The sequence below is a fragment of the Aphelocoma coerulescens genome, unplaced genomic scaffold (genome assembly GCF_041296385.1).
Source record: "Aphelocoma coerulescens isolate FSJ_1873_10779 unplaced genomic scaffold, UR_Acoe_1.0 HiC_scaffold_118, whole genome shotgun sequence".
NCBI classification, from domain to species: Eukaryota; Metazoa; Chordata; class Aves; order Passeriformes; family Corvidae; genus Aphelocoma; species Aphelocoma coerulescens.
In genome coordinates this window covers 312,230-338,261 of record NW_027183476.1, presented here as the reverse complement: position 1 = coordinate 338,261, position 26,032 = coordinate 312,230, and the positions used below count along the sequence as shown (strand labels likewise).

Below are 26,032 nucleotides of genomic sequence, written 5' to 3'. Positions count from 1 at the left end.
GCAATTCCCAAAAAATCCCCCCAAAAATCCCCCCAAAAATCCCCCCAAAAATCTCTGGAATTCCCAAAAAATCCCCCCAAAAATCTCTGGAATTCCCCAAAATCACCCCAAAATCCCCCCCAAAAATCCCCCCCCCCCAAATCCCCCAAAAATCCCCGGAATTCCCCAAAATCGCCCCAAAATCCCCAAAAAAACCCGCCAAAAATCCCTGGAATTCCCTAAAAATCGCCCCAAAAATCCCCCGAAAAATCCCCCCAAAAATCCCTGGAATTCCCCAAAAATCCCCCCAAAAATCCCTGGAATTCCCCAGAAATTCCCCTAAAAAAATCCCTGTAATTCCCAAAAAATCCCCCCAAAAGTCCCCGAAAAATCCCCCCAAAAATCCCCGGAATTCCCGAAAAATCCCCCCCCAAAAATCCCCCCAAAAATTCCCCCAAAAATCCCCCCAAAAATCCCCAGAATTCCTGAAAAATCCCACCAGAAATCCCTGGAATTCCCCAAAAATCCCCCCAAAAATCGCCCCGGAAATCCCCAAAAAAACCCTCCCAAAAATCCCCCTAAAAATCCCTGGAGTTCCCCGAAATCGCCCCAAAATCCCCCCAAAAATCCCCCAAAAATTCCCCCCAAAATCCCCAGAATTCCCCAAAAAAACCCCCCAAAAATCCCTGGAATTCCCCAAAAAATCCCCCCCAAAAATCCCCCCAAAAATCCCAGAATTCCCCAAAAATCCCCCCAAAAACCCCCAAAAATTCCCAGAAAAATTCCCCCCAAAACCCCCAAAAATCCCTGGAATTCCCAAAAATTCCTGGAGTTCCCGAAAAATCCCCCCCCAAAATCCCTCCAAAAAATCCCCAAAAATCCCCCCAAAAATCCCTGGAATTCCCCAAAAATCCCCAGAATTCCCAAAAAATCCCCCCAAAAACCCCCAAAAATCTCTGGAATTCCCCAAAAATCCCCGGAATTCCCAAAAATCCCCCCAAAAATCCCAGAATTCCCCAAAAATCCCCCCAAAAACCCCCAAAAATTCCCAGAAAAATTCCCCCAAAAACCCCCCAAAATCCCTGGAATTCCCCAAAAATCCCCCCAAAAATCCCTGGAATTCCCAAAAATTCCTGGAGTTCCCGAAAAATCCCCCCCAAAAATCCCTCCAAAAAATCCCCAAAAATCCCCCCAAAAATCCCTGGAATTCCCCAAAAATCCCCGGAATTCCCAAAAATCCCCAGAATTCCTAAAAAATCCCCCCAAAAACCCCCAAAAATCCCCGGAATTCCCCAAAAATCCCCAGAATTCCCAAAAATCCCCCCAAAAACCCCCAAAAATCCCCAAAATTCCCGAAAAATCCCCCCCAAAACCCCCGGAAATCCGCGGGAATCGCGGGGTTTTTTTTGGGAGCGACGCCCGTCCGGGGCGGCGCCATTCCCAAACTTCCCAAACTTCCCCAAATTCCCAGAATTCCTGAAAAATCCCCCCAAAAATCCCCAGAATTCCCCAAAAATCCCTCCAAAAATCCCCAGAATTCCCAAAAAATCCCCGGAATTCCCAAAAATACCCCCCAAAACCCCCAAAAATCCCTGGAATTCCCCAAAAATCCCCCCCAAAAATCCCCAGAATTCCCCAAAAATCCCCAGAATTCCCCAAAAATCCCCCAAAAAATCCCCAGAATTCCCAAAAACTCCCCCCAAAAACCCCTAAAAATCCCTGGAATTCCCCAAAAATCCCTGGAATTCCCCAAAAATCCCCCGAAAAATCCCCAGAATTCCCAAAAATCCCTGAAATTCCCAAAAATCACCCCCAAAAATCCCTTCAAATCCCAAAAAATCCCCAAAAAACCCTGAAATTCCCCAAAATCCCTGGAATCCTCCCCCAAAATTCCCAACAAATCCCCCCAAATCCCTCCAAAATCCCCCCAAAACCCCCGGAAATCCCCAGAATTCCCAAAAAATCCCCCCAAAAACCCCCAAAAATCTCTGGAATTCCCCAAAAATCCCCCCAAAACCCCCCAAAAATCCCCAGAATTCCCAAAAAATCCCCCCAAAAACCCCCAAAAATCTCTGGAATTCCCCAAAAATCCCCCCAAAAACCCCCCAAAACCCCCGGAAATCCGCGGGAATCGCGGGGTTTTTTTTGGGAACGACGCCCGTCCGCAGCGGCGCCATTCCCAAACTTCCCAAACTTCCCCAAATTCCCCCCAAATTTCCCCAAATCCCCCCCAAATTCCCGGAATTCCCGCAGAACGAGCCGCCCTGCTCCAGCCATTCCGCGCTGTCCAGCGACGCCGAGGCCGAGGGCGGCGCCAGCGACGGCGACTCCCGGAATTCCCGAAATTCCCAAAAATCCCAGCAGCTCATCCCGAAAATCCCCAAGGGAGCAGCAGAAAGCACGGCCTGGTGGGAATTCCCGGGGGTTTTTTTGGGAATTTTTGGGGGGAATTCTGGGAATTTTTGGGGGGAATTCTGGGGTTTTTTGGGGATTTTTGGGGGGAAATTCTGGGATTTTTTGGGAATTTTTGGGTGGAATTCTGGGATTTTTTGGGAATTTTTAGAGGTAATTGCTGTTTCTTGGGGGGTTTTGGGGGGTTGGAATTCTGGGATTTTTTGGGTGGAATTCTGGGATTTTTGGGGGGAAATTCTGGGATTTTTTTGGGATTTTTGGGGGGAAATTCTGGGATTTTTTTGGGATTTTTGGGGGGAAATTCTGGGATTTTCTGGGAATTTTTGGGGGGAATTCTGGGGTTTTTTGGGGATTTTTGGGGGGAATTTTGGGATTTTTTTGGGATTTTTGGGGGGAATTCTGGGATTTTTTGGGAATTTTTGGGTGGAATTTGGGGATTTTTTTGGGGATTTTTGGGGGGAAATTTTGGGAATTTTTGGGTTGAAATTCCAGGATTTTTTGGGAATTTTTGGGGGGAATTCTGGGATTTTTGGGGAATTTTTTAGAGGTAATTCCTGTTTTTTGGGGGGTGAAATTCCAGAATATTTTTGGGTGGAATTCCAGGATTTTTTGGGGATTTTTGGGTGGAATTCTGGGATTTTTTGGGGATTTTTGGGTGGAATTCTGGGATTTTTTGGGGGGAATTTTGGGATTTTTTTGGGATTTTTGGGGGGAAATTCTGGGATTTTTTGGGAATTTTTGGGTGGAATTTTGGGATTTTTGGGGGTTTTTGGGGTGGAATTCTGGGATTTTTTGGGGGTAATTCTGGGATTTTTTGGGTGGAATTCTGGGATTTTTTGGTAATTTTTTAGAGGTAATTCCGGGTTTTTTGGGGGGTTTTGGGGGGTGAAATTCTGGGATTTTTTTGGGAATTTTTGGGTGGAATTCTGGGATTTTTTGGGGATTTTGGGGGGAAATTCTGGGATTTTTCGGGGTGAAATTTTGGGATTTTTTGGGGGGAATTCTGGGGTTTTTTGGGGATTTTTGGGGGGAAATTCTGGGATTTTTCGGGGTGAAATTTTGGGATTTTTTGGGGTGAAATTCTGGGATTTTTTGGGGATTTTTGGGTGGAATTCTGGGATTTTTGGGGGGGAATTTTGGGATTTTTGGGGGTTTTTGGGGTGGAATTCTGGGATTTTTTGGGGGTAATTCTGGGATTTTTTGGGTGAAATTCTGGGATTTTTTGGGAATTTTTTAGAGGTAATTCCGGGTTTTTGGGGGGGTTTTCGGGGGTGAAATTCTGGGATTTTTTTGGGAATTTTTGGGTGGAATTCTGGGATTTTTTGGGGGGAATTTTGGGATTTTTTTTGGGATTTTTGGGGGGAAATTCTGGGATTTTTTGGGGGGAATTCTGGGATTTTTTGGGAATTTTTGGGTGGAATTCTGGGATTTTTTGGGGGGTTTTGGGGGGAAATTCTGGGATTTTTTGGGGATTTTTGGGGTGGAATTCTGGGATTTTTTTGGGATTTTTGGGTGGAATTTTGGGATTTTTGGGGGTTTTTGGGGTGGAATTCTGGGATTTTTTGGGGGTAATTCTGGGATTTTTTGGGTGGAATTCTGGGATTTTTTGGGAGTTTTTTAGAGGTAATTCCGGGTTTTTTGGGGGGTTTTGGGGGGGTGAAATTCTGGGATTTTTTTGGGAATTTTTGGGTGGAATTCTGGGATTTTTTGGGAATTTTTGGGGGGAAATTCTGGGATTTTTCGGGAATTTTTGGGTGGAATTCTGGGATTTTTTGGGAATTTTTTAGAGGTAATTGCTGTTTCTTGGGGGGTTTTGGGGGGTTGGAATTCCAGGATTTTTTGGGGGGAAATTCTGGGATTTTTTGGGGTGAAATTCTGGGATTTTTTGGGGATTTTTGGGTGGAATTCTGGGATTTTTTGGGGATTTTTGGGGGGAATTTTGGGATTTTTTGGGGATTTTTGGGGGGAAATTCTGGGATTTTTTTTGGATTTTTGGGGTGGAATTCTGGGATTTTTTTGGGATTTTTGGGTGGAAATTCTGGGATTTTTTTGGGATTTTTGGGTGGAATTCTGGGATTTTTTTGGGATTTTTTGGGGGGAAATTCTGGGATTTTTTTGGGATTTTTGGGGTGGAATTCTGGGATTTTTTTGGGATTTTTGGGTGGAATTCTGGAATTTTTTGGGAATTTTTTGGGAATTTTGGGTGGAAATTCTGGGATTTTTTGGGGTGAAATTTTGGGGTTTTTTTGGAAATTTTGGGGTAAAATTCTGGGATTTTTTGGGAATTTTTGGGTGGAATTCTGGGATTTTTTGGGAATTTTTTAGAGGTAATTCCGGGTTTTTTGGGGCTTTTTGGGGGGTGCAATTCCAGGATATTTTTGGGTGGAATTCCAGGATTTTTTTGGGATTTTTTGGGGGGAAATTCTGGGATTTTTTGGGGATTTTTGGGGTGGAATTCTGGGATTTTTGGGGGAATTTTTGGAGTGGAATTCTGGGGTTTTTTGGGATTTTTTTAGTGGAATTCTGGGATTTTTTGGGGAATTTTGGGGTGGAATTCTGGGATTTTTGGGGAATTTTTGGAGTGGAATTCTGGGATTTTTTGGGAATTTTTGGGGGTGAAATTCTGGGATTTTTTGGGAATTTTTAGAGGTAATTCCAGTTTTTTGGAGGTGAAATTCTGGGATTTTTTGGGGGAATTTTTGGGGGATTTTTGGGTGGAATTCTGGGATTTTTTGGGAATTTTTTAGAGGTAATTCCTGGTTTTTTGGGGGTTTCTGGGGGGTGAAATTCCAGGATTTTTTTGGGATTTTTGGGGTGGAATTCTGGGATTTTGGGGGGAATTTTGGGGGGATAATTCCTGGGATTTTTTGGGAATTTTTTAGAGGTAATTCCCAGTTTCTTGGGGGTTTTGGGGGGTGAAATTCCATTTTTGGGGGGGGTGAAATTCCAGGATTTTTTTGGAATTTTTGGGGGGAAATTCCAGGATTTTTGGGGACTTTTGGGGGGTGATTCTGGGATTTTTTGGGAATTTTTTGGGGGATAATTCCTGGGGTTTTTTGGGAACTTTTAGGGATGAAATTCCAGGATTTTTTGGGTTTTTTGGAGGTGAAATTCTGGGGACTTTTTGGGGTTAATTCCTATTTTTTTGGGAATTTTTTGGGGGGTAATTCTGAGATCTTTAGGGAATTTTGGGGATGAAATTCTGGTTTTTTTTGGGAATTTTTGGGGATGAAATTCCAGGATTTTTTTGGGTTTTTGGAGGTGAAATTCTGGGATTTTTTTGGGGTTAATTCCCATTTTTTTGGGGAATTTTTTGGGTGGTAATTCTGGGAATTTTTGGGAATTTTTGGGGATGAAATTCCAGGATTTTTTGGATTTTTTTGGGTTGAAATTCTGGGGATTTTTGGATATTTTGGGGGTGAAATTCCGGGACTTTTTGGGAATTTTTTGGGGGGGTAATTCCCTTTGGTTTTTGGGTTTTTTGTGGGTGAAATTCTGGGGTTTTTTGGGAATTTTTAGGGATGAAATTCCAGGATTTTTTGGGTTTTTTGGAGGTGAAATTCCAGGGACTTTTTGGGGTTAATTCCCATTTTTTTGGGGAATTTTTTGGGGGGTAATTCTGAGATCTTTTGGGAATTTTGGGGATGAAATTCCAGGATTTTTTGGGTTTTTGGAGGTGAAATTCCGGGGATTTTCTGGGGTTAATTCCCGTTTTTTTGGGAATTTTTTGGGTGGTAATTCTGGGAATTTTTGGGAATTTTTGGGGATGAAATTCCAGGATTTTTTGGATTTTTTTGCGTTGAAATTCTGGGGATTTTTGGATATTTTGGGGGTGAAATTCCGGGACTTTTTGGGAATTTTTTGGGGGGGTAATTCCCTTTGGTTTTTGGGTTTTTTGTGGGTGAAATTCTGGGGTTTTTTGGGAATTTTTGGGGATGAAATTCCAGGATTTTTTGAGTTTTTGGAGGTGAAATTCCGGGGATTTTCTGGGGTTAATTCCCGTTTTTTGGGAATTTTTTGGGTGGTAATTCTGGGAATTTTTGGGAATTTTTGGGGATGAAATTCCAGGATTTTTTGGATTTTTTTGGGTTGAAATTCTGGGGATTTTTGGATATTTTGGGGGTGAAATTCCGGGACTTTTTGGGAATTTTTTGGGGGGGTAATTCCCTTTGGTTTTTGGGTTTTTTGTGGGTGAAATTCTGGGGTTTTTTGGGAATTTTTAGGGATGAAATTCCAGGATTTTTTGGGTTTTTTGGAGGTGAAATTCCAGGGACTTTCTGGGGTTAATTCCCGTTTTTTTGGGAATTTTTTGGGGGGTAATTCTGAGATCTTTTGGGAATTTTTGGGGATGAAATTCCCGGATTTTTTGGGAATTTTTTGGGGTTGAAATTCTGGGGATTTTTGGATATTTTGGGGGTGAAATTCCAGGACTTTTTGGGAATTTTTGGGGGGGGTAATTCTGGGGTTTTTTTTTTGAATTTTGGGGGTGAAATTCCGGGGTTTTTTGGGAGTTTTTAGGGATGAAATTCCAGGATTTTTTGGGTTTTTTGGAGGTGAAATTCCAGGGACTTTTTGGGGTTAGTTCCCATTTTTTTGGGGAATTTTTTGGGTGGTAATTCTGGGAATTTTTGGGGACGAAATTCCAGGATTTCTTGGGAATTTTTTTGGGGTTGAAATTCTGGGATTTTTGGGAATTTTGGGGGATAATTCCCGTTTTTTTTTGTGGGTGAAATTCCAGGATTTTTGGGGTGGAATTTTTTCGGGGATAATTCCCAGGTTTTTTTTCCAGCTCCAGGCCTCTCCCCGCTTCCCAAATTTCGGCGTCGGTGCCCAAATCCTTCTTTTCCAAAACCTCGGGAAAGGGAAAAGCGGCGGCGGCGGCGGCGACCTGGAAAAGGCCGGAGGAGCCCCCGGATCCCAAAAAGTGAGGGGGGAAATCCGGGAAAATTGGGATTGGGGAGCCGAAAAATGGGATTTGGGGGTGGAAAAATGGGATTGGGGGGTGGGAAAATGGGATTTTGGGTGGAGAAATGGGATTGGGGGTGGAAAAATGGGATTGGGGAGCCGAAAAATGGGATTTTGGGGTGGAAAAAATGGGATTGGGGGGTGGAAAAATGGGATTTGGGGTGGAAAAATGGGATTGGGGGGTGGGAAAATGGGATTTTGGGGTGGGAAAATGGGATTTTGGGTGGAGAAATGGGATTTTGGAGGCAAAAATTGGGATTTGGGGTGGAAAAATGGGATTTGGGATCCAAGAAATGGGATTGGGGTAAAAATATGGGATTGGGGAGCCAAAAATTGGGATTTGGGGTGGGAAAATTGGATTGGGGGGTGGAAAAATGGGATTTTGGGGTGGGAAAATTGGATTTTGGGTGGAGAAATGGGATTGGGGGTTGGAAAAATGGGATTTTGGGTGGAGAAATGGGATTTTGGAGGCAAAAATTGGGATTTGGGGTGGAAAATGGGATTTGGGGGTGGGAAAATGGGATTTTGGGGTGGGAAAATGGGATTTGGGGGTGGAAAATGGGATTGGGGAGCCAAAAAATGGGATTTGGGGGTGGGAAAATGGGATTTGGGGGTGGAAAAATGGGATTTTGGGGTGGAAAAATGGGATTTTGGAGTGGAAAAATGGGATTTTGGGGTGGAAAAATTGGATTTTGGGTGGAGAAATGGGATTTGGGATCCAAGAAATGGGATTGGGGTCAAAATATGGAATTGGGGAGCCAAAAATTGGGATTTGGGGTGGAAAAATGGGATTTTGGGTGGAGAAATGGGATTTTGGAGTGGAAAAATGGGATTTTGGGGTGGAAAAATTGGATTTTGGGTGGAGAAATGGGATTGGGGGGTGGAAAAATGGGATTTTGGGGTGGAAAAATGGGATTTGGGGGTGGAAAATGGGATTTTGGAGGCAAAAATTGGGATTTGGGGTGGAGAAATGGGATTGGGGAGGCAAAAATTGGGATTTGGGAGTGGAAAATGGGATTTTGGGGTGGAAAAATGGGATTTGGGGGTGGGAAAATGGGATTGGGGGGTGGAAAATTGGATTGGGGGGTGGAAAAATGGGATTTGGGGTGGAAAAATGGGATTTTGGAGGCAAAAATTGGGATTTGGGGTGGAAAATGGGATTTTGGGGTGGAAAATGGGATTTGGGAGCCAAAAATTGGGATTTGGGGTGGAAAATGGGATTTGGGGGTGGGAAAATGGGATTTTGGGGTGGGAAAATGGGATTTGGGGGTGGAAAAATGGGATTTGGGAGCCGAAAAATGGGATTTTGGGGTGGAAAATGGGATTGGGGGGTGGAAAAATGGGATTGGGGGTGGAAAAATGGAATTGGGGGTGGAAAAATTGGATTTTGGGGTCTAAAAAATGGGACTGGGGAGGCAAAAATTGGGATTTGGGGTGGGAAAATGGGATTTGGGATCCAAGAAATGGGATTGGGGTCAAAATATGGAATTGGGGAGCCAAAAATTGGGATTTGGGGTGGGAAAATTGGATTGGGGGGTGGAAAAATGGGATTTTGGGGTGGAAAAATGGGATTGGGGGGTGGAAAAATGGGATTTTGGGGTGGAAAAATGGGATTGGGGAGGCAAAAATTGGGATTTGGGAGGCAAGAAATTGGATTGGGGTCAAAATATGGGATTGAGGAGTCAGAGAAATGGGATTTTGGGGTGGAAAAATTGGGATTGGGGTCAAAATATGGAATTGGGGAGCCAAAAATTGGGATTTGGGGTGGGAAAATTGGATTGGGGGGTGGAAAAATGGGATTTTGGGGTGGAAAAATGGGATTGGGGGGTGGAAAAATGGAAAAATGGGATTTTGGAGTGGAAAAATGGGATTTTGGGGTGGAAAAATTGGATTTTGGGTGGAGAAATGGGATTGGGGGGTGGAAAAATGGGATTTTGGGTGGAGAAATGGGATTTTGGAGGCAAAAATTGGGATTTGGGGTGGAAAAATGGGATTGGGGGGTGGAAAAATGGGATTTTGGGGTGGAAAAATGGGATTTTGGGGTGGAAAAACTGGGATTGGGGAGCCAAAAATTGGGATTTGGGGTGGAAAAATGGGATTTTGGGGTGGGAAAATGGGATTGGGGGGTTGGAAAAATGGGATTTTGGAGGCAAAAATTGGGATTTGGGGTGGAAAATGGGATTTGGGGGTGGGAAAATGGGATTGGGGAGCCAAAAATTGGGATTTGGGGTGGAAAAATGGGATTTTGGGGTGGGAAAATGGGATTTTGGAGTGGAAAAATGGGATTTTGGGGTGGAAAAACTGGGATTGGGGAGCCAAAAATTGGGATTTGGGGTGGAAAAATGGGATTTTGGGGTGGGAAAATGGGATTGGGGGGTTGGAAAAATGGGATTTTGGAGGCAAAAATTGGGATTTGGGGTGGAAAATGGGATTTGGGGGTGGGAAAATGGGATTGGGGAGCCAAAAATTGGGATTTGGGGTGGAAAAATGGGATTTTGGGGTGGGAAAATGGGATTTTGGAGTGGAAAAATGGGATTTGGGGGTGGAAAAATGGGATTTGGGAGGCAAAAATTGGGATTTGGGGTGGAAAAAATGGGAGTAGGGAGCCAAAAATTGGGATTTGGGAGCCAAAAAATGGGATTTTGGGGTCTAAAAAATGGGAGTGGGGAGCCAAAAATTGGGATTTGGGGTGGAAAAATTGGATTTGGGGTTGGGAAAATGGGATTTTGGGGTGGAAAAATGGGATTTTGGAGGCAAAAATTGGGATTTGGGGTGGAGAAATGGGATTGGGGGATGGAAAATGGGATTGGGGGGTGGAAAAATGGGATTTGGGAGTGGAAAAATGGGATTTGGGAGTGGAAAATGGGATTTTGGGGTGGAAAAATGGGATTGGGGGGTGGAAAAATGGGATTTGGGAGCCGAAAAATGGGATTTGGGAGCCAAAAATTGGGACTTGGGAGCCAAAAATTGGGATTTGGGGTGGAAAATGGGATTTTGGGGTGGAAAAATGGGATTTGGGGAGCTAAAAATTAGGATTTGGGAGCCAAAAATTGGGATTTGGGATCATGGACAGGGGGAAAATCCCAGGAAAATTGGATTTGAGGGAATTTGTGAGGTGTTTGTGGGATTCTTGTGGGATTTAAGGGATTTTTGGTGCTTCCTGTGGGATTTCTGTGGGATTTTTTTGGGGATTTTCAGGTTTTTCTGGGATTTTGTGTGGGATTTTTTGGGGATTTTCAGGTTTTTCTGGGATTTTGTGTGGGATTTTTTGGGGATTTTTGGGTTTTCCTGGAATTTCTGTGGGTTTTCTGTGGGATTTTCAGGTTTTTTGTGGGATTTTGTGGGGGATTTTTTGGGATTTCTGTGGGATTTTGATGGGATTTTTTGGGATTTTGATGGGATTTTTGGGGATTTTCCTGGGATTTTTGTGGGATTTCTGTGGGATTTTTCACGGTTTTCTGGGATTTTGCTGGGATTTCTGTGGAATTTTGCTGGGATTTCTGTGGAGTTTTTCTGGGATTTTCACATTTTCCTGGGATTTTTGTGGGATTTGTGTGGGATTTCTGTGGGACTTTCACATTTTTGTAGGATTTTGATGGGATTTTGCTGGGATTTTCAAGTTTTTCTGGGATTTTGCTGGGATTTCTGTGGAATTTTGATGGAATTTCTGTGGGATTTCTGTGGGATTTTCAGTTTTTCTCTGGGATTTTTTGTGGGATTTCTGTGGCATTTTGATGGGATTTCTGTGGGATTTTCAAGTTTTTCTGGGATTTTGATGGGATTTTTTGGGGATTTTGCTGGGATTTCTGTGGGATTTTGTGTGGGATTTTTTGGGGATTTCTGTGGGATTTTCCTGGCATTTCTGTGGGATTTCTGTGGGATTTTCAGGTTTTTTGTGGGATTTTGATGGGATTTTGATGGGATTTTCACATTTTTCTGGGATTTCTGTGGCATTTTGATGGGATTTCTGTGGGATTTTCAGGTTTTTTCTGGGATTTTGATGGGATTTTTTGGGGATTTTGCTGGGATTTCTGTGGGATTTCTGTGGGATTTTCAGTTTTTTTTGTGGGATTTCTCTGGGATTTTCAGGTTTTTTGTGGGATTTTGTGTGGGATTTTGTGTGGGATTTTTTGGGGATTTTCACATTTTCCTGGAATTTTGGTGGGATTTTTTTTGATTTCTGTGGGATTTCTGTGGGATTTCTGTGGGATTTTCAGGTTTTTTGTGGGATTTTGTGTGGGATTTCTGTGGGATTTCTGTGGGATTTTCAGGTTTTTTTGTGGGATTTTGTGTGGGTTTTTTTGGGATTTCTGTGGGATTTTTATGGGATTTCTGTGGGATTTCCCTGGGATTTCCCTGGAATTCCCGGGGGTTGATGCCGTTCCCTCCCCCAGCCAGGTGAACGTTTTGGGGCAGCCGCGGCTCCGGGCGTTTGGGGCATTTCCGGGGATTTTTCTGGGATATTTGGGGATTTTTGGGGGATTTTCACATTTTCCTGGGATTTCTGTGGGATTTCTGTGGGATTTTCAGGTTTTTTGTGGGATTTTGATGGGATTTTGCTGGGATTTTCACATTTTTCTGGGATTTTTGTGGGATTTCTGTGGGATTTCTGTGGGATTTTCAGGTTTTTTGTGGGATTTTGTGTGGGACTTCTGTGGGATTTCTGTGGGATTTCTCTGGGATTTCTGTGGGATTTTTTTTTGATTTCTGTGGGATTTCTGTGGGATTTTCAGGTTTTTTGTGGGATTTTCTGTGGGATTTTGTGTGGGATTTCTGTGGGACTTCTGTGGGATTTCTGTGGGATTTCTGTGGGATTTTCACATTTTCCTGGGATTTTTGTGGGATTTTCACATTTTCCTGGGATTTCTGTGGGATTTCCCTGGGATTTCCCTGGAATTCACGGGGCTCACTGCCACCCCTCCCCCAGCCAGGTGAACGTTTTGGGGCAGCCGCGGCTCCGGGCGTTTGGGGCATTTCCGGGGATTTTTCTGGGATTTTTTGGGGATTTTCACATTTTCCTGGAATTTTGGTGGGATTTTTTTTGATTTCTGTGGGATTTCTGTGGGATTTTCAGGTTTTTTGTGGGATTTTGTGTGGGATTTCTGTGGGATTTCTGTGGGATTTTTGTGGGATTTCTGTGGGATTTTGATGGGATTTTTTGGGATTTTCACATTTTCCTGGGATTTCTGTGGGATTTCTGTGGGATTTTTTGGGATTTCTGTGGGATTTTTGTGGGATTTCTGTGGGATTTTCAGGTTTTTTGTGGGATTTTGTGTGGGATTTTTTGGGGATTTCTGTGGGATTTTCCTGGCATTTCTGTGGGATTTCTGTGGGATTTCTGTGGGATTTTCAAGTTTTTCTGGGATTTTGATGGGATTTTTTGGGGATTTTGCTGGGATTTCTGTGGGATTTTTGTGGGATTTTGTGTGGGATTTTGTGTGGGATTTTTTGGGGATTTCTGTGGGATTTTTCTGGGATTTCTGTGGCATTTTGATAAGATTTCTGTGGGATTTTCAGGTTTTTTCTGGGATTTTTTTGTGTGATTGTGATGGGATTTTGATGGGATTTTCACATTTTTCTGGGATTTCTGTGGCATTTTGATGGGATTTCTGTGGGATTTTCAAGTTTTTCTGGGATTTTGATGGGATTTTTTGGGGATTTTGCTGGGATTTCTGTGGGATTTTTGTGGGATTTCTCTGGGATTTTGTGTGGGATTTTGTGTGGGATTTTGTGTGGGATTTTGTGTGGGATTTTGTGTGGGATTTTCCTGGCATCTCTGTGGGATTTCTGTGGGATTTCTGTGGGATTTGAAGTTCTTTTCCAGCTTTTTGTGGTATTTCTGTGGGACTTTCACATTTTTCTGGGATTTCTGTGGGATTTTCACGTTCTCCTGGGATTTCTGTGGGATTTTCGTGGCATTTCTGTGGGACTTCTGTGGGATTTTCAGTTCTTTTCCAGGTTTTTGATGGGATTTCTGTGGGATTTTCACATTTTCCTGGGATTTCTGTGGGATTTCTGTGGGATTTTTCAGTTTTTTTGTGGGATTTTGTGTGGGATTTCTGTGGGACTTCTGTGGGATTTCTGTGGGATTTTCAGTTCTTTTCTGGTTTTTTGTGGGATTTCTGTGGGATTTTCACATTTTCCTGGGATTTCTGTGGGATTTCTGTGGGATTTTCAGGTTTTTTTCTGTTTTTTTGTGGGATTTCTGTGGGATTTTCACATTTTCCTGGGATTTCTGTGGGATTTCCCTGGGATTTCCCTGGAATTCCCGGGGCTCACTGCCACCCCTCCCCCAGCCAGGTGAACGTTTTCGGGCAGCCGCGGCTCCGGGCGTCTCTCCGCGATCTCCGCTCCCCCCGGCGCCTCCCCAAATCCTCCATCGAGGACGACCTCAAGCGCCTCATCCTCATGGACAATTCCTGCCCCGAGGCCGAGCCCGCCCCGGTGAGCCCCAAATTCCCCAAATTCCCCAAATTCCCAACGCTCCCGCCCTTCCCCAGCCCCAAAACCAGAGAAATTCCTGATTTTTTAGCCCCAAAATGGAGAAATTCCTGATTTTTTAGCCCCAAAAATGGGAATTTTCTGAGTGTTTGTAGCCCCAAAATTGAGGAAATTCCCATTTTTCCCCCTCAAAAATGGTGAAATTTCCGATTTTTCACCCCAAAATGGAGGAAATTCCCAGTTTTTCCCCCCAATTCCCAACTTTCCTCATGGACAATTCCTGCCCCGAGGCCGAGCCCGCCCCGGTGAGCCCCAAATTCCCCAAATTCCCCAAATTCCCCAAATTCCCAACGCTCCCGCCCTTCCCCAGCCCCAAAACCGGAGAAATTCCTGATTTTTTAGCCCCAAAAATGGGAATTTTTGGGGTTTTTTAGCCCCAAAATGGAGAAATTCCTGCTTTTTTTAGCCCCTAAAATGGAGAAATTCCTGATTTTTTAGCCCCCAAAATGGGAATTTTCGGGGTTTTTTAGCCTCGAAATTGAGGAAATTCCCATTTTTTCCCCCCAAAATGGAGAAATTCCCAATTTTTCACCCCCAAAAGGAGGAAATTCCCATTCTTCCCTTAAAATGGAGAAATTCCCGACTTTTTGGCCCCAAAAATGGGAATTTTCTGGGTTTTTTAGCCCCAAAATGGAGGAAATTCCGTTTTTTTCCCCCAAAATGTTGGAATTCCCATTTCCCCCCCCAAAATGGTGACATTTTTATGTTTTTAGCCCCAAAATTCAGGAAATTCCCATTTTTTCCCTTAAAATGGAGAAATTCCTGAGGTTTTAGCCTCCAAAAATGGGAATTTTCTGGGTTTTTTAGCCCCAAAATGGAGGAAATTCCCAGTTTTTCCCCCCAATTCCCAACTTTCCTCATGGACAATTCCTGCCCCGAGGCCGAGCCCGCCCCGGTGAGCCCCAAATTCCCCAAATTCCCCAAATTCCCCAAATTCCCCAAATTCCCAACGCTCCCGCCCTTCCCCAGCCCCCAAATGCTGAAATTCCTGATTTTTTAGCCCCAAAAATGGGAATTTTCTGAGTGTTTGTAGCCCCAAAATTGAGGAAATTCCCATTTTTCCCCCTCAAAAATGGTGAAATTTCCGATTTTTCACCCCCAAATGGAGGAATTCCCATTCTTTCCTTAAAATGGAGAAATTCCCGACTTTTTAGCCCCAAAAATGGGGATTTTCTGGGTTTTTTAGCCCCAAAATGGAGGAAATTCCGTTTTTTTTCCCCCAAAATGTTGGAATTCCCATTTCCCCCCCAAAATGGTGACATTTTTATGTTTTTAGCCCCAAAATTCAGGAAATTCCCATTTTTTCCCTTAAAATGGAGAAATTCCTGATTTTTCACCCCAAAAAATGGGAATTTTCGGGGTTTTTTAGCCTCGAAATTGAAGAAATTCCCAGTTTTTCCCCCCCAAAATGGTGAAATACCCAATTTTTCACCCCCCAAAAAAGGAAATTCCCATTTTTTCCACCAAAATGGAGAAGTTCCCCTTCTTCCCTTAAAATGGTGAAATTCCCGACTTTCTGGCCCCAAAAATGGGAATTTTCTGAGTGTTTGTAGCCCCAAAATTGAGGAAATTCCCATTATTTCTCCGTCAAAAATGGAGAAATTCCTGATTTTTCACCCCAAAATGGAGGAAATTCCCATTTTTTCCCCCCAATTCCCAACTTTCCTCATGGACAATTCCTGCCCCGAGGCCGAGCCCGCCCCGGTGAGCCCCAAATTCCCCAAATTCCCCAAATTCCCAACGCTCCCGCCCTTCCCCAGCCCCCAAATGCTGAAATTTCTGATTTTTTAACCCCAAAAATGGAGAAATTCCTGATTTTTTAGCCCCAAAAATGGGAATTTTCTGAGTGTTTGTAGCCCCAAAATTGAGGAAATTCCCATTTTTTTCCCCACCAAAAATGGTGACATTCCCAATTTTTTAGCCCAAAAATGGGAATTTTCCAGGGTTTTTTAGCCCAAAAAAGGAGGGAATTTTTCCCCGGCTTTTCCCGTTTTTTTTCCCTGGATTTTCCCGTTTTTTCCCAGATTTTGCTGGAATTTTCCCGGTTTTTTCCCCAGATTTTTTCCAGAATTTTCCTGGATTTTTCCCATTTTTTCCCCAGATTTTCCCGGTTTTTTTCCCATTCTTTTCCTGTTTTTTTTCCCCAGGTTTTCCCATTTTTTCCCAGATTTTCCCTTTTTTTTCCTGGATTTTCCCCTTTTTTCCCCAAATTTTCCTGGTTTTTTTTCCCTGATTTTTTCCCCGTTTTTTCCCCATTTTTTTCCCTGAGTTCCGCATTTTTTCCCATTTTTTTTCCCAGATTTTCCCATTTTTCTCCCCTCTTTTTCCTGGATTTTTCCCATTTTTTTCCCAGATTTTCCCGTTTTTTTTCCTGGATTTTCCCGTTTTTTCCCCAAATTTTTCTGGTTTTTTCCCCGATTTTTTCCCCTTTTTTTTCCCGTTTTTTTCCTGGCTTTTTCCCAGACTTCCCCAGCTTTTCCCGGGTTTTTTCTTAGATTTTCCCTTTTTTTTCCCTGGTTTTTCCCCATTTTTTTCCCATCTTTTTCCTGTTTTTTTCCTGGAATTTTCCCGTTTTTTTCCCCTTTTTTTTCCTGGATTTTCCTGTTTTTTCCCCAAATTTTGCCGTTTTTTCCCCCCATTTTTCCCCCTTTTTTTTTTCCCCCATTTTTTTCCCAGATTTTAGCATTTTTTTCCCGGATTTTTCCCCTTTTTCCCTAGATTTTTCCCATTTTTTTCCCACATTTTTTCCCGGTTTTTTTCCCGTCTCTTTCCCCTTTTTTTTCCCCAGATTTTCCCGTTTTTTTCCTAATTTCCCCATTTTTTCCCCTTTTTTCCCCGGATTTTTCCCCGATTTTTCCCGGTTTTTTTTCCCATTTTTTCCCAGATTTTTCCCCGATTTTTTCCCCCTTTTTTTCCCATTTTTTCCCAGATTATCCCGGCGTTTTTTTCCCCTTTTTTCCCCGGATTTTTCCCCGATTTTTCCCCCTTTTTTTTCCCATTTTTTCCCGGATTTTTCCCTGATTTTTTCCCCATATTTTCCCATTTTTTCCCAGATTATCCCGGTGTTTTTTTCCCCTTTTCTCCCCGGATTTTTCCCCGATTTTTCCCCCTTTTTTTTTCCCATTTTTTCCCGGATTTTTCCCTTTTTTTTCCCAGAATTTTCCTGGTTTTCTCCCAGATTTTCCCATTTTTTCCAAGTGTTTTTTTCCCCTTTTTTCCCTGGATTTTTCCCATTTTTCCCCAGATTTTCACGGTTTTTTTCCCCGTTTTTTTTCCCGTTTTTTCCCATTTTTTCTTCAATTTCCCAATTTTTCCCAATTCTCCCATTTTTGCCCCGTTTCCCTCCCCAGCCCCTGCAGCGCACTCTGTCTGACGAGAGCCTCTGTGGGCGCCGCTGGGATCCCGCCCTCGGCGCCGCCTCCCCGTTCCCGCGTTGCCCCGAATTCCCCGAATTTTCCCCTTTTTTTCCCATTCTTTTCCCATTTTTTCCTGGGTTTTTTTCCTGGGTTTTTTTCCAGATTTTCCTGGATTTTTCCCATTTTTTCCCTTTTTTTTCCCGGATTTTTCCCGTTTTTTTCCTGTCTTTTTCCCCTTTTTTTCCCCCCTTTTTTCCCCAGAATTTCCCGTTTTTTTCCTAATTTCCCCATTTTTTCCCATTTTTTCCCAGATTATCCTTGCGTTTTTTTCCCCTTTTTTCCCTGGATTTTTCCCCGATTTTTCCCCCTTTTTTTTCCCATTTTTTCCCGGATTTTTCCCCGATTTTTTCCCAGATTATCCCGGCGTTTTTTTCCCCTTTTTTCCCCGGATTTTTCCCACTTTTTTCCCAGATTTTCCCATTTTCCCCCGTTTTTTTTTCCCATTTTTCCCCGGTTTTCTCTCAGATTTCCCCAAATTTCCCAATTTTTCCTAATTTCCCGTTTTTTCCCCAATTTCCCAATTTTCCCCAATTTCCCATTTTTCCCCAATTTCCCAATTTTTCCCAATTCTCCCATTTTTTCCCCGTTTCCCTCCCCAGCCCCTGCAGCGCACTCTGTCTGACGAGAGCCTCTGTGGGCGCCGCTGGGATCCCGCCCTCGGCGCCGCCTCCCCGTTCCTGCGTTGCCCCAAATTCCCCGAATTTTCCCCTTTTTTTCCCATTCTTTTCCCATTTTCTCCCATTTTTTTCCCGTTTTTCCCAGATTTTCCCGTTTTTTTTCCCTAGATTTTTTCCCACATTTTTTCCCGTTTTTTTTCCCGTCTCTTTCCCCTTTTTTTTCCCGGATTTTCCCTTTTTTTTCCCATTTTTTCCCCAATTTTTCCCGTTTTTTTCCACATTTCTTTCCCAGATTTTCCCATTTTTTCCCGGTGTTTTTTTCCCCTTTTTTCCCCGGATTTTCCCCATTTTTTCCCCTTTTTTCCCTGGATTTTCCCCATTTTTCCCCAGATTTTCACAGTTTTTTTTCCCGAAATTTCCCGTTTTTTTCCCCAATTTCCCAATTTTTCCCAATTCTCCCATTTTTTCCCCGTTTCCCTCCCCAGCCCCTGCAGCGCACTCTGTCTGACGAGAGCCTCTGTGGGCGCCGCTGGGATCCCGCCCTCGGCGCCGCCTCCCCGTTCCCGCGTTGCCCCGAATTCCCCGAATTTTCCCATTTTTTCCCCATTTTTTTCCCATTTTTTCCTGTTTTTTTTTTCCCTTTTTTTCCAGATTTTCCTGGATTTTTCCCAGATTTTCCCTTTTTTTTCCCGGATTTTTCCCATTTTTTTCCTGTCTTTTTCCCCTTTTTTTCCCCCTTTTTTCCCCCAGATTTTCCCGTTTTTTTCCCAGACTTCCCCATTTTTTCCTGTTTTTTTTCCTGGATTTTTCCCCATTTTTTCCCCATTTTTTCCCGGATTTTTCCCTTTTTTTTCCCAGATTTTCCTGGTTTTTTCCCAGATTTTCCCATTTTTTCCCGTTTTTTTTCCCGGATTTTTCCCCATTTTTTCCCCATTTTTTTCCTGTTTTTCCTGGAATTTTCCCTTTTTTTTCCCAGGTTTTCCCATTTTTTCCCAGATTTTCCCATTTTTTTCCCAGATTATCCCGGTGTTTTTTTCCCCTTTTTTCCCTGGGTTTTTCCCATTTTTTCCAAGATTTTTCCCATTTTTTTCCCAGACTTCCCCATTTTTTCCCGTTTTTCCCCCTTTTTTTTCCCCATTTTTTCCCGGATTTTTCCCTTTTTTTTTCCCAGATTTTCCTGGTTTTTTTCCCAGATTTTCCCATTTTTTCCCAGTGTTTTTTCCCCTTTTTTCCCCGTATTTTCCCCATTTTTTCCCCTTTTTTCCCTGGATTTTTCCCATTTTTCCCCAGATTTTCACGTTTTTTTTTCCCAATTTTTCCCAATTCTCCCATTTTTTCCCCGTTTCCCTCCCCAGCCCCTGCAGCGCACTCTGTCTGACGAGAGCCTCTGTGGGCGCCGCTGGGATCCCGCCCTCGGCGCCGCCTCCCCGTTCCCGCGTTGCCCCGAATTCCCGGAATTCCCGGAATTCCCGGAATTCCCGCCGGGATTCCCGCTCCCCCCGAGCAGCGGCGGCAGCAGCAGCCGGACCCTGCCCGGGCGCCGGGCGCCGCCCCCCGAGGCCAGGAAAGGTCCGGAAAAGCGGGAAGGGAACCGGGATGGGGGTGGGGGAGGGGCTGGGAAATGTTTGGGGAATTTTGGGGATTTTTGGGGAATTTTTTGGGGATTTTTTGGGAATTTTTGGGGATTTTTTTGGGATTTATTGGGATTTTTTGGGGATTTTTTGGGGAGATTTTGGAGGGATTTATTGGGATTTTTGGGAATTTTTTGGGAATTTATTGGGAATTTTTTGGGAAATTTTTGGGAATTTTTGGGGATTTTTTTGGGATTTATTGGGATTTTTTGGGGAGATTTTGGAGGGATTTATGGAGATTTTGGGGGATTTTTTGGGAGATTTTGGAGGGATTTATGGGGATTTTGGGGGATTTTTTGGGAGATTTTTTGGGAATTTTTGGGGATTTATGGGGATTTTCTTTGGGGATTTATTGGGATTTATTGGGATTTTTTGGGGATTTTTTTTGGGAGATTTTAGAGGGATTTATGGAGATTTTTGGGAATTTATTGGGGGGTTTTTTGGGATTTTTTGGGATGTTTTGGGGGATTTTTGGGGGATTTTTTGGGGATTTTTTTGGGATTTATTGGGATTTTTTGGGGATTTTTTTGGGAGATTTTGGAGGGATTTATGGGGATTTTTGGGAATTTTTTGGGAATTTATTGGGAATTTTTTGGGAAATTTTTGGGAATTTTTGGGGATTTTTTTGGGATTTATTGGGATTTTTTGGGGATTTTTTTGGGAGATTTTGGAGGGATTTATGGGGATTTTTGGGAATTTTTTGGGATTTATTGGGATTTTTGGGGGGATTTTTGGGGATTTATTGGGATTTTTTGGGGATTTTTTTGGGATTTATTGGGATTTTTTGGGGATTTTTTTGGGAGATTTTAGAGGGATTTATGGGGATTTATTGGGATTTTTTGGGAGATTTTGGAGGGATTTATGGAGATTTTTGGGAATTTTTTGGGAGATTTTGGAGGGATTTATGGAGATTTTTGGGAATTTTTTGCGATTTTTTTGGGAATTTATGGGGAATTTTTTGGGGTTATTTTGGGAATTTTTTGGGAATTTTTTTGGATTTTATTGGGAATTTTTGGGGATTTTTTTGGGATTTTTTGGGAGATTTTGGAGGGATTTATGGAGATTTTTGGGAATTTTTTGGGAGATTTTGGAGGGATTTATGGAGATTTTTGGGAATTTTTTGCGATTTTTTTGGGAATTTATGGGGAATTTTTTGGGGTTATTTTGAGAATTTTTTGGGAATTTTTTTGGATTTTATTGGGAATTTTTGGGGATTTTTTTGGGATTTTCTTTGGGGGGATTTTTTGGGGATTTAATGGGATTTTTTGGGGATTTTTTTGGGAGATTTTGGAGGGATTTATGGGGATTTTTGGGAATTTTTTGGGATTTATTGGGATTTTTGGGGGGATTTTTGGGGATTTATTGGGATTTTTTGGGGATTTTTTTGGGATTTATTGGGATATTTGGGGATTTTTTTGGGAGATTTTAGAGGGATTTATGGGGATTTATTGGGATTTTTTGGGAGATTTTGGAGGGATTTATGGAGATTTTTGGGAATTTTTGGGGAATTTTTTGGGATTTTTTGGGAATTTATGGGGAATTTTTTGGGGTTATTTTGGGAATTTTTGGGGATTTTTTTGGGATTTTTTTGGGGGATTTATTGGGATTTTTTGGGGATTTTTTTGGGAGATTTTGGAGGGATTTATTGGGATTTTTTGGGGATTTTTTTGGGATTTATTGGGATTTTTGGGGATTTTTTTGGGAGATTTTAGAGGGATTTATGGGGATTTATTGGGATTTTTTGGGAGATTTTGGAGGGATTTATGGGGATTTTTGGGAATTTTTGGGGAATTTTTTGGGATTTTTTGGGAATTTATGGGGAATTTTTGGGGGTTATTTTGGGAATTTTTTGGGAATTTTTTTGGATTTTATTGGGAATTTTTTGGGATTTTTTGGGGATTTTTTGGGGGGATTTATTGGGATTTTTTGGGGATTTTTTTGAGAGATTTTGGAGGGATTTATGGGGATTTTTGGGAATTTTTTGGGATTTATTGGGATTTTTTGGGGGATTTTTTGGGGGATTTTTTGGGGATTTTTTTGGGATTTATTGTGATTTTTTGGGGATTTTTTTGAGATTTTGGGGGGGATTTATTGGGATTTTTGGGAATTTTTTGGGATTTTTTGGGGGATTTTTTGGGAATTTATTGGGGGTTTTTTTGGGATTTTTTGGGATGTTTTGGGGGATTTTGGGGGGATTTTTTTGGGATTTATTGGGATTTTTTGGGGATTTTTTTGGGAGATTTTGGAGGGATTTATGGAGATTTTTGGGAATTTTTTGGGAATTTTTTGGGGTTATTTTGGGAATTTTTTTGGAATTTTTTTGGATTTTATTGGGAATTTTTTGGGATTTTTGGGGGATTTTTTTGGGAGATTTTGGAGGGATTCATGGGGATTTTTGGGAATTTTTTGGGATTTTTTTGGGAATTTTTTGGGTGGAATTCTGGGATTTTTTGGGGGATTTATTGGGATTTTTTGGGGAGATTTTGGAGGGATTTATGGAGATTTTTGGGAATTTTTGGGGAATTTTTGGGGGATTTTTAAAGATTGATTGGAGATTTTTTGGGGGAATTTTTTTGGATTTTTTTGGGATTTCTTTGGGATTCCTTTGGGATTGCCGGGATTTGGGTTGGAAAATCGGCTTTTTGGGATGGATTTTGGGTTGGAAAACGGGGATTTGGAGGAGAAAAAAGGGATTTTTTGGGGGGAAAAAAGGGATTTTTGGGGAGATTTCACTCCGAATTTTTGGGGGATTTTTTGGGGGATTTCTTTGGGAATTCTTTGGGATTGCTGGGATTTTTTTGGGATTGCCGGGATTTGGGTTGGAAAATCGCCTTTTTGGGATGGATTTTGGGTTGGAAAACCGGGATTTGGAGGAGAAAAAAAGGGATTTTCGGTTGGATTTCAACTGGAATTTTTTTGGGATTTGCGGGATTTTTTTGGGATTTCTTTGGGGATTCCTTTGGGATTGCCGGGATTTGGGTTGGAAAATCGGCTTTTTGGGATGGATTTTGGGTTGGAAAACCGGGATTTGGAGGGGAAAAAAGGGATTTTTGAGGGAGAAAAAAGGGATTTTTGAGGGGGAAAAAAGGGATTTTCGGGGGGATTTCACTCCGAATTTTTGGGGGATTTTTTTGGGAATTCTTTGGGATTTCTTTGGGATTGCTGGGATTTTTTTGGGATTGCCAGGATTTGGGTTGGGAAATCGGCTTTTTGGGATGGATTTTGGGTTGGAAAACGGGGATTTGGAGGAGGAAAAAAGGGATTTTCTGTTGGATTTCAACTGGAATTTTTTTGGGATTTGCGGGATTTTTTTGGGATTTCTTTGGGATTTCTTTGGGATTGCCGGGATTTGGGTTGGAAAATCGGCTTTTTGGGGGGAAACCCGGGATTTGGAGGGGGAAAAAAGGGATTTTTGGAGGGAAAAAAGGGATTTTCGGGGGGATTTCACTCCGAATTTTTTTGGAATTTCTTTGGGATTTCTTTGGGATTCCTTTGGGATTGCCGGAATTTGGGTTGGGAAATCGGCCTTTTGGGATGGATTTTGGGTTGGAAAACCGGGATTTGGAGGGGGAAAAAAGGGATTTTTGGAGGGAAAAAAGGGATTTTCGGGGGGATTTCACTCCGAATTTTTTTGGGATTTCTTTGGGGATTCCTTTGGGATTGCCGGGATTTGGGTTGGAAAATCGGCTTTTTGGGATGGATTTTGGGTTGGAAAACCGGGATTTGGAGGGGAAAAAAGGGATTTTTGAGGGAGAAAAAAGGGATTTTGGGGGGGAAAAAAGGGATTTTCGGGGGGAAAAAAGGGATTTTCGGGGGGATTTCACTCCGAATTTTTGGGGGATTTTTTTGGGAATTCTTTGGGATTTCTTTGGGTTGATGGGATTTGGGGAGAATTTGCGTTGGAAAATCGGCTTTTTGGGTGGAAACCGGGGATTTGGAGGAGAAAAAAGGGATTTTTGGGTGGAAAAAAGGGATTTTCGGGGGGATTTCACGCCGAATTTTTGGGGATTTTTTTGGGAATTCTTTGGGATTTCTTTGGGTTGATGGGATTTGGGGAGAATTTGCGTTGGAAAATCGGCTTTTTGGGTGGAAAACCGGGATTTGGAGGAGAAAAAAGGGATTTTTGAGGGAGAAAAAAGGGATTTTCGGGGGGATTTCACGCCGAATTTTTGGGGGATTTTTTTGGGGATTTTTTTGGGAATTCTTTGGGATTCCTTTGGGATTGCTGGGATTTTTTTGGGATTGCCGGGATTTGGGTTGGAAAATCGGCTTTTTGGGATGGATTTTGGGTGGAAAACTGGGATTTGGAGGAGAAAAAAGGGATTTTCGGGGGGAAAAAAAGGGATTTTTGGGGGAAAAAAGGGATTTTTGGGGGGAAAAAAGGGATTTTCGGGGGGATTTCACTCCGAATTTTTGGGGGATTTTTTGGGGAATTCTTTGGGATTTCTTTGGGTTGATGGGATTTGGGGAGAATTTGCGTTGGAAAATCGGCTTTTTGGGTGGAAAACCGGGATTTGGAGGAGAAAAAAGGGATTTTTTGGGGGGAAAAAAGGGATTTTCGGGGGGATTTCACTCCGAATTTTTGGGGGATTTTTTGGGGGATTTCTTTGGGAATTCTTTGGGATTGCTGGGATTTTTTTGGGATTGCCAGGATTTGGGTTGGAAAATCGGCTTTTTGGGATGGATTTTGGGTTGGAAAACCGGGATTTGGAGGAAAAAAAAAGGGATTTTCGGGGGGATTTCACTCCGAATTTTTGGGGGATTTTTTGGGGGATTTTTTTGGGATTTCTTTGGGAATTCTTTGGGATTGCTGGGATTTGGGTTGGAAAATCGGCTTTTTGGGATGGATTTTGGGTGGAAAACGGGGATTTGGAGGAGAAAAAAGGGATTTTTGAGGGAGAAAAAAGGGATTTTCGGGGGGAAAAAGGGATTTTCGGGGGAATTTCACTCCGAATTTTTGGGGGATTTTTTGGGGGATTTCTTTGGGATTCCTTTGGGATTGCTGGGATTTTTTTGGGATTGCTGGGATTTGGGTTGGAAAATCGGCTTTTTGGGATGGATTTTGGGTTGGAAAACCGGGATTTGGAGGAGAAAAAAAGGGATTTTCGGTTGGATTTCAACTGGAATTTTTTTGGGATTTGCGGGATTTTTTTGGGATTTCTTTGGGGATTCCTTTGGGATTGCCGGGATTTGGGTTGGAAAATCGGCTTTTTGGGATGGATTTTGGGTTGGAAAACCGGGATTTGGAGGGGGAAAAAAGGGATTTTTGAGGGAGAAAAAAGGGATTTTGGGGGGGAAAAAAGGGATTTTCGGGGGGAAAAAAGGGATTTTCGGGGGGATTTCACTCCGAATTTTTGGGGGATTTTTTTGGGAATTCTTTGGGATTTCTTTGGGTTGATGGGATTTGGGGAGAATTTGCGTTGGAAAATCGGCTTTTTGGGTGGAAAACCGGGATTTGGAGGAGAAAAAAGGGATTTTTTGGGGGGAAAAAAGGGATTTTTGGGGGGATTTCACGCCGAATTTTTTTGGGATTTCTTTGGGATTTCTTTGGGATTTTTTTGGGATTGCCGGGATTTGGGTTGGAAAATCGGCTTTTTGGGATGGATTTTGGGTTGGAAAACCGGGATTTTCGGGGGGAAAAAAGGGATTTTTGAGGGAGAAAAAAGGGATTTTTGGGGGGAAAAAAGGGATTTTTGGGGGGATTTCGCTCCGAATTTTTGGGGGATTTTTTGGGGGATTTCTTTGGGAATTCTTTGGGATTGCTGGGATTTTTTTGGGATTGCCGGGATTTGGGTTGGAAAATCGGCTTTTTGGGATGGATTTTGGGTTGGAAAACTGGGATTTGGAGGAGAAAAAAGGGATTTTTGAGGGGGAAAAAAAGGGATTTTTGGGGGAAAAAAGGGATTTTCGGGGGGAAAAAAGGGATTTTCGGGGGGAAAAAAGGGATTTTCGGGGGGATTTCACTCCGAATTTTTGGGGGATTTTTTTGGGAATTCTTTGGGATTTCTTTGGGTTGATGGGATTTGGGGAGAATTTGCGTTGGAAAATCGGCTTTTTGGGTGGAAACCCGGGATTTGGAGGAGAAAAAAGGGATTTTTGGGTGGAAAAAAGGGATTTTCGGGGGATTTCACTCCGAATTTTTGGGGGATTTTTTGGGGGATTTTTTTGGGATTTCTTTGGGAATTCTTTGGGATTGCCAGAATTTGGGTTGGGAAATCGGCTTTTTGGGATGGATTTTGGGTGGAAAACTGGGATTTGGAGGAGAAAAAAAGGGATTTTCGGGGGGAAAAAAAGGGATTTTTGGGGGAAAAAAGGGATTTTTCGGGGGGATTTCACTCCGAATTTTTGGGGGATTTTTTGGGGATTTCTTTGGGATTGCTGGGATTTGGGGAGAATTTGGGTTGGAAAATCGGCTTTTTGGGTGGAAACCGGGGATTTGGAGGAGAAAAAAGGGATTTTTGGGTGGAAAAAAGGGATTTTCGGGGGATTTCACTCCAAATTTTTTTGGGAT

The 26,032-nt window shown here is 42.6% G+C and overlaps 1 protein-coding gene across 1 annotated transcript in view; it reads left to right on the top strand.

Annotated features, from left to right (window-relative positions):
• The window catches only part of LOC138100607 (signal-induced proliferation-associated 1-like protein 3), a 76,082-nt gene that overhangs the window by 36,561 nt on the left and 13,489 nt on the right, over window positions 1-26,032 (top strand). The window contains 6 exon segments of the mRNA XM_068998482.1: window positions 2,233-2,387; window positions 7,181-7,315; window positions 13,653-13,800; window positions 17,208-17,281; window positions 18,376-18,409; window positions 19,246-19,449. Of these exon segments, the coding sequence (XP_068854583.1) occupies window positions 2,233-2,387; window positions 7,181-7,315; window positions 13,653-13,800; window positions 17,208-17,281; window positions 18,376-18,409; window positions 19,246-19,449 (750 nt within the window).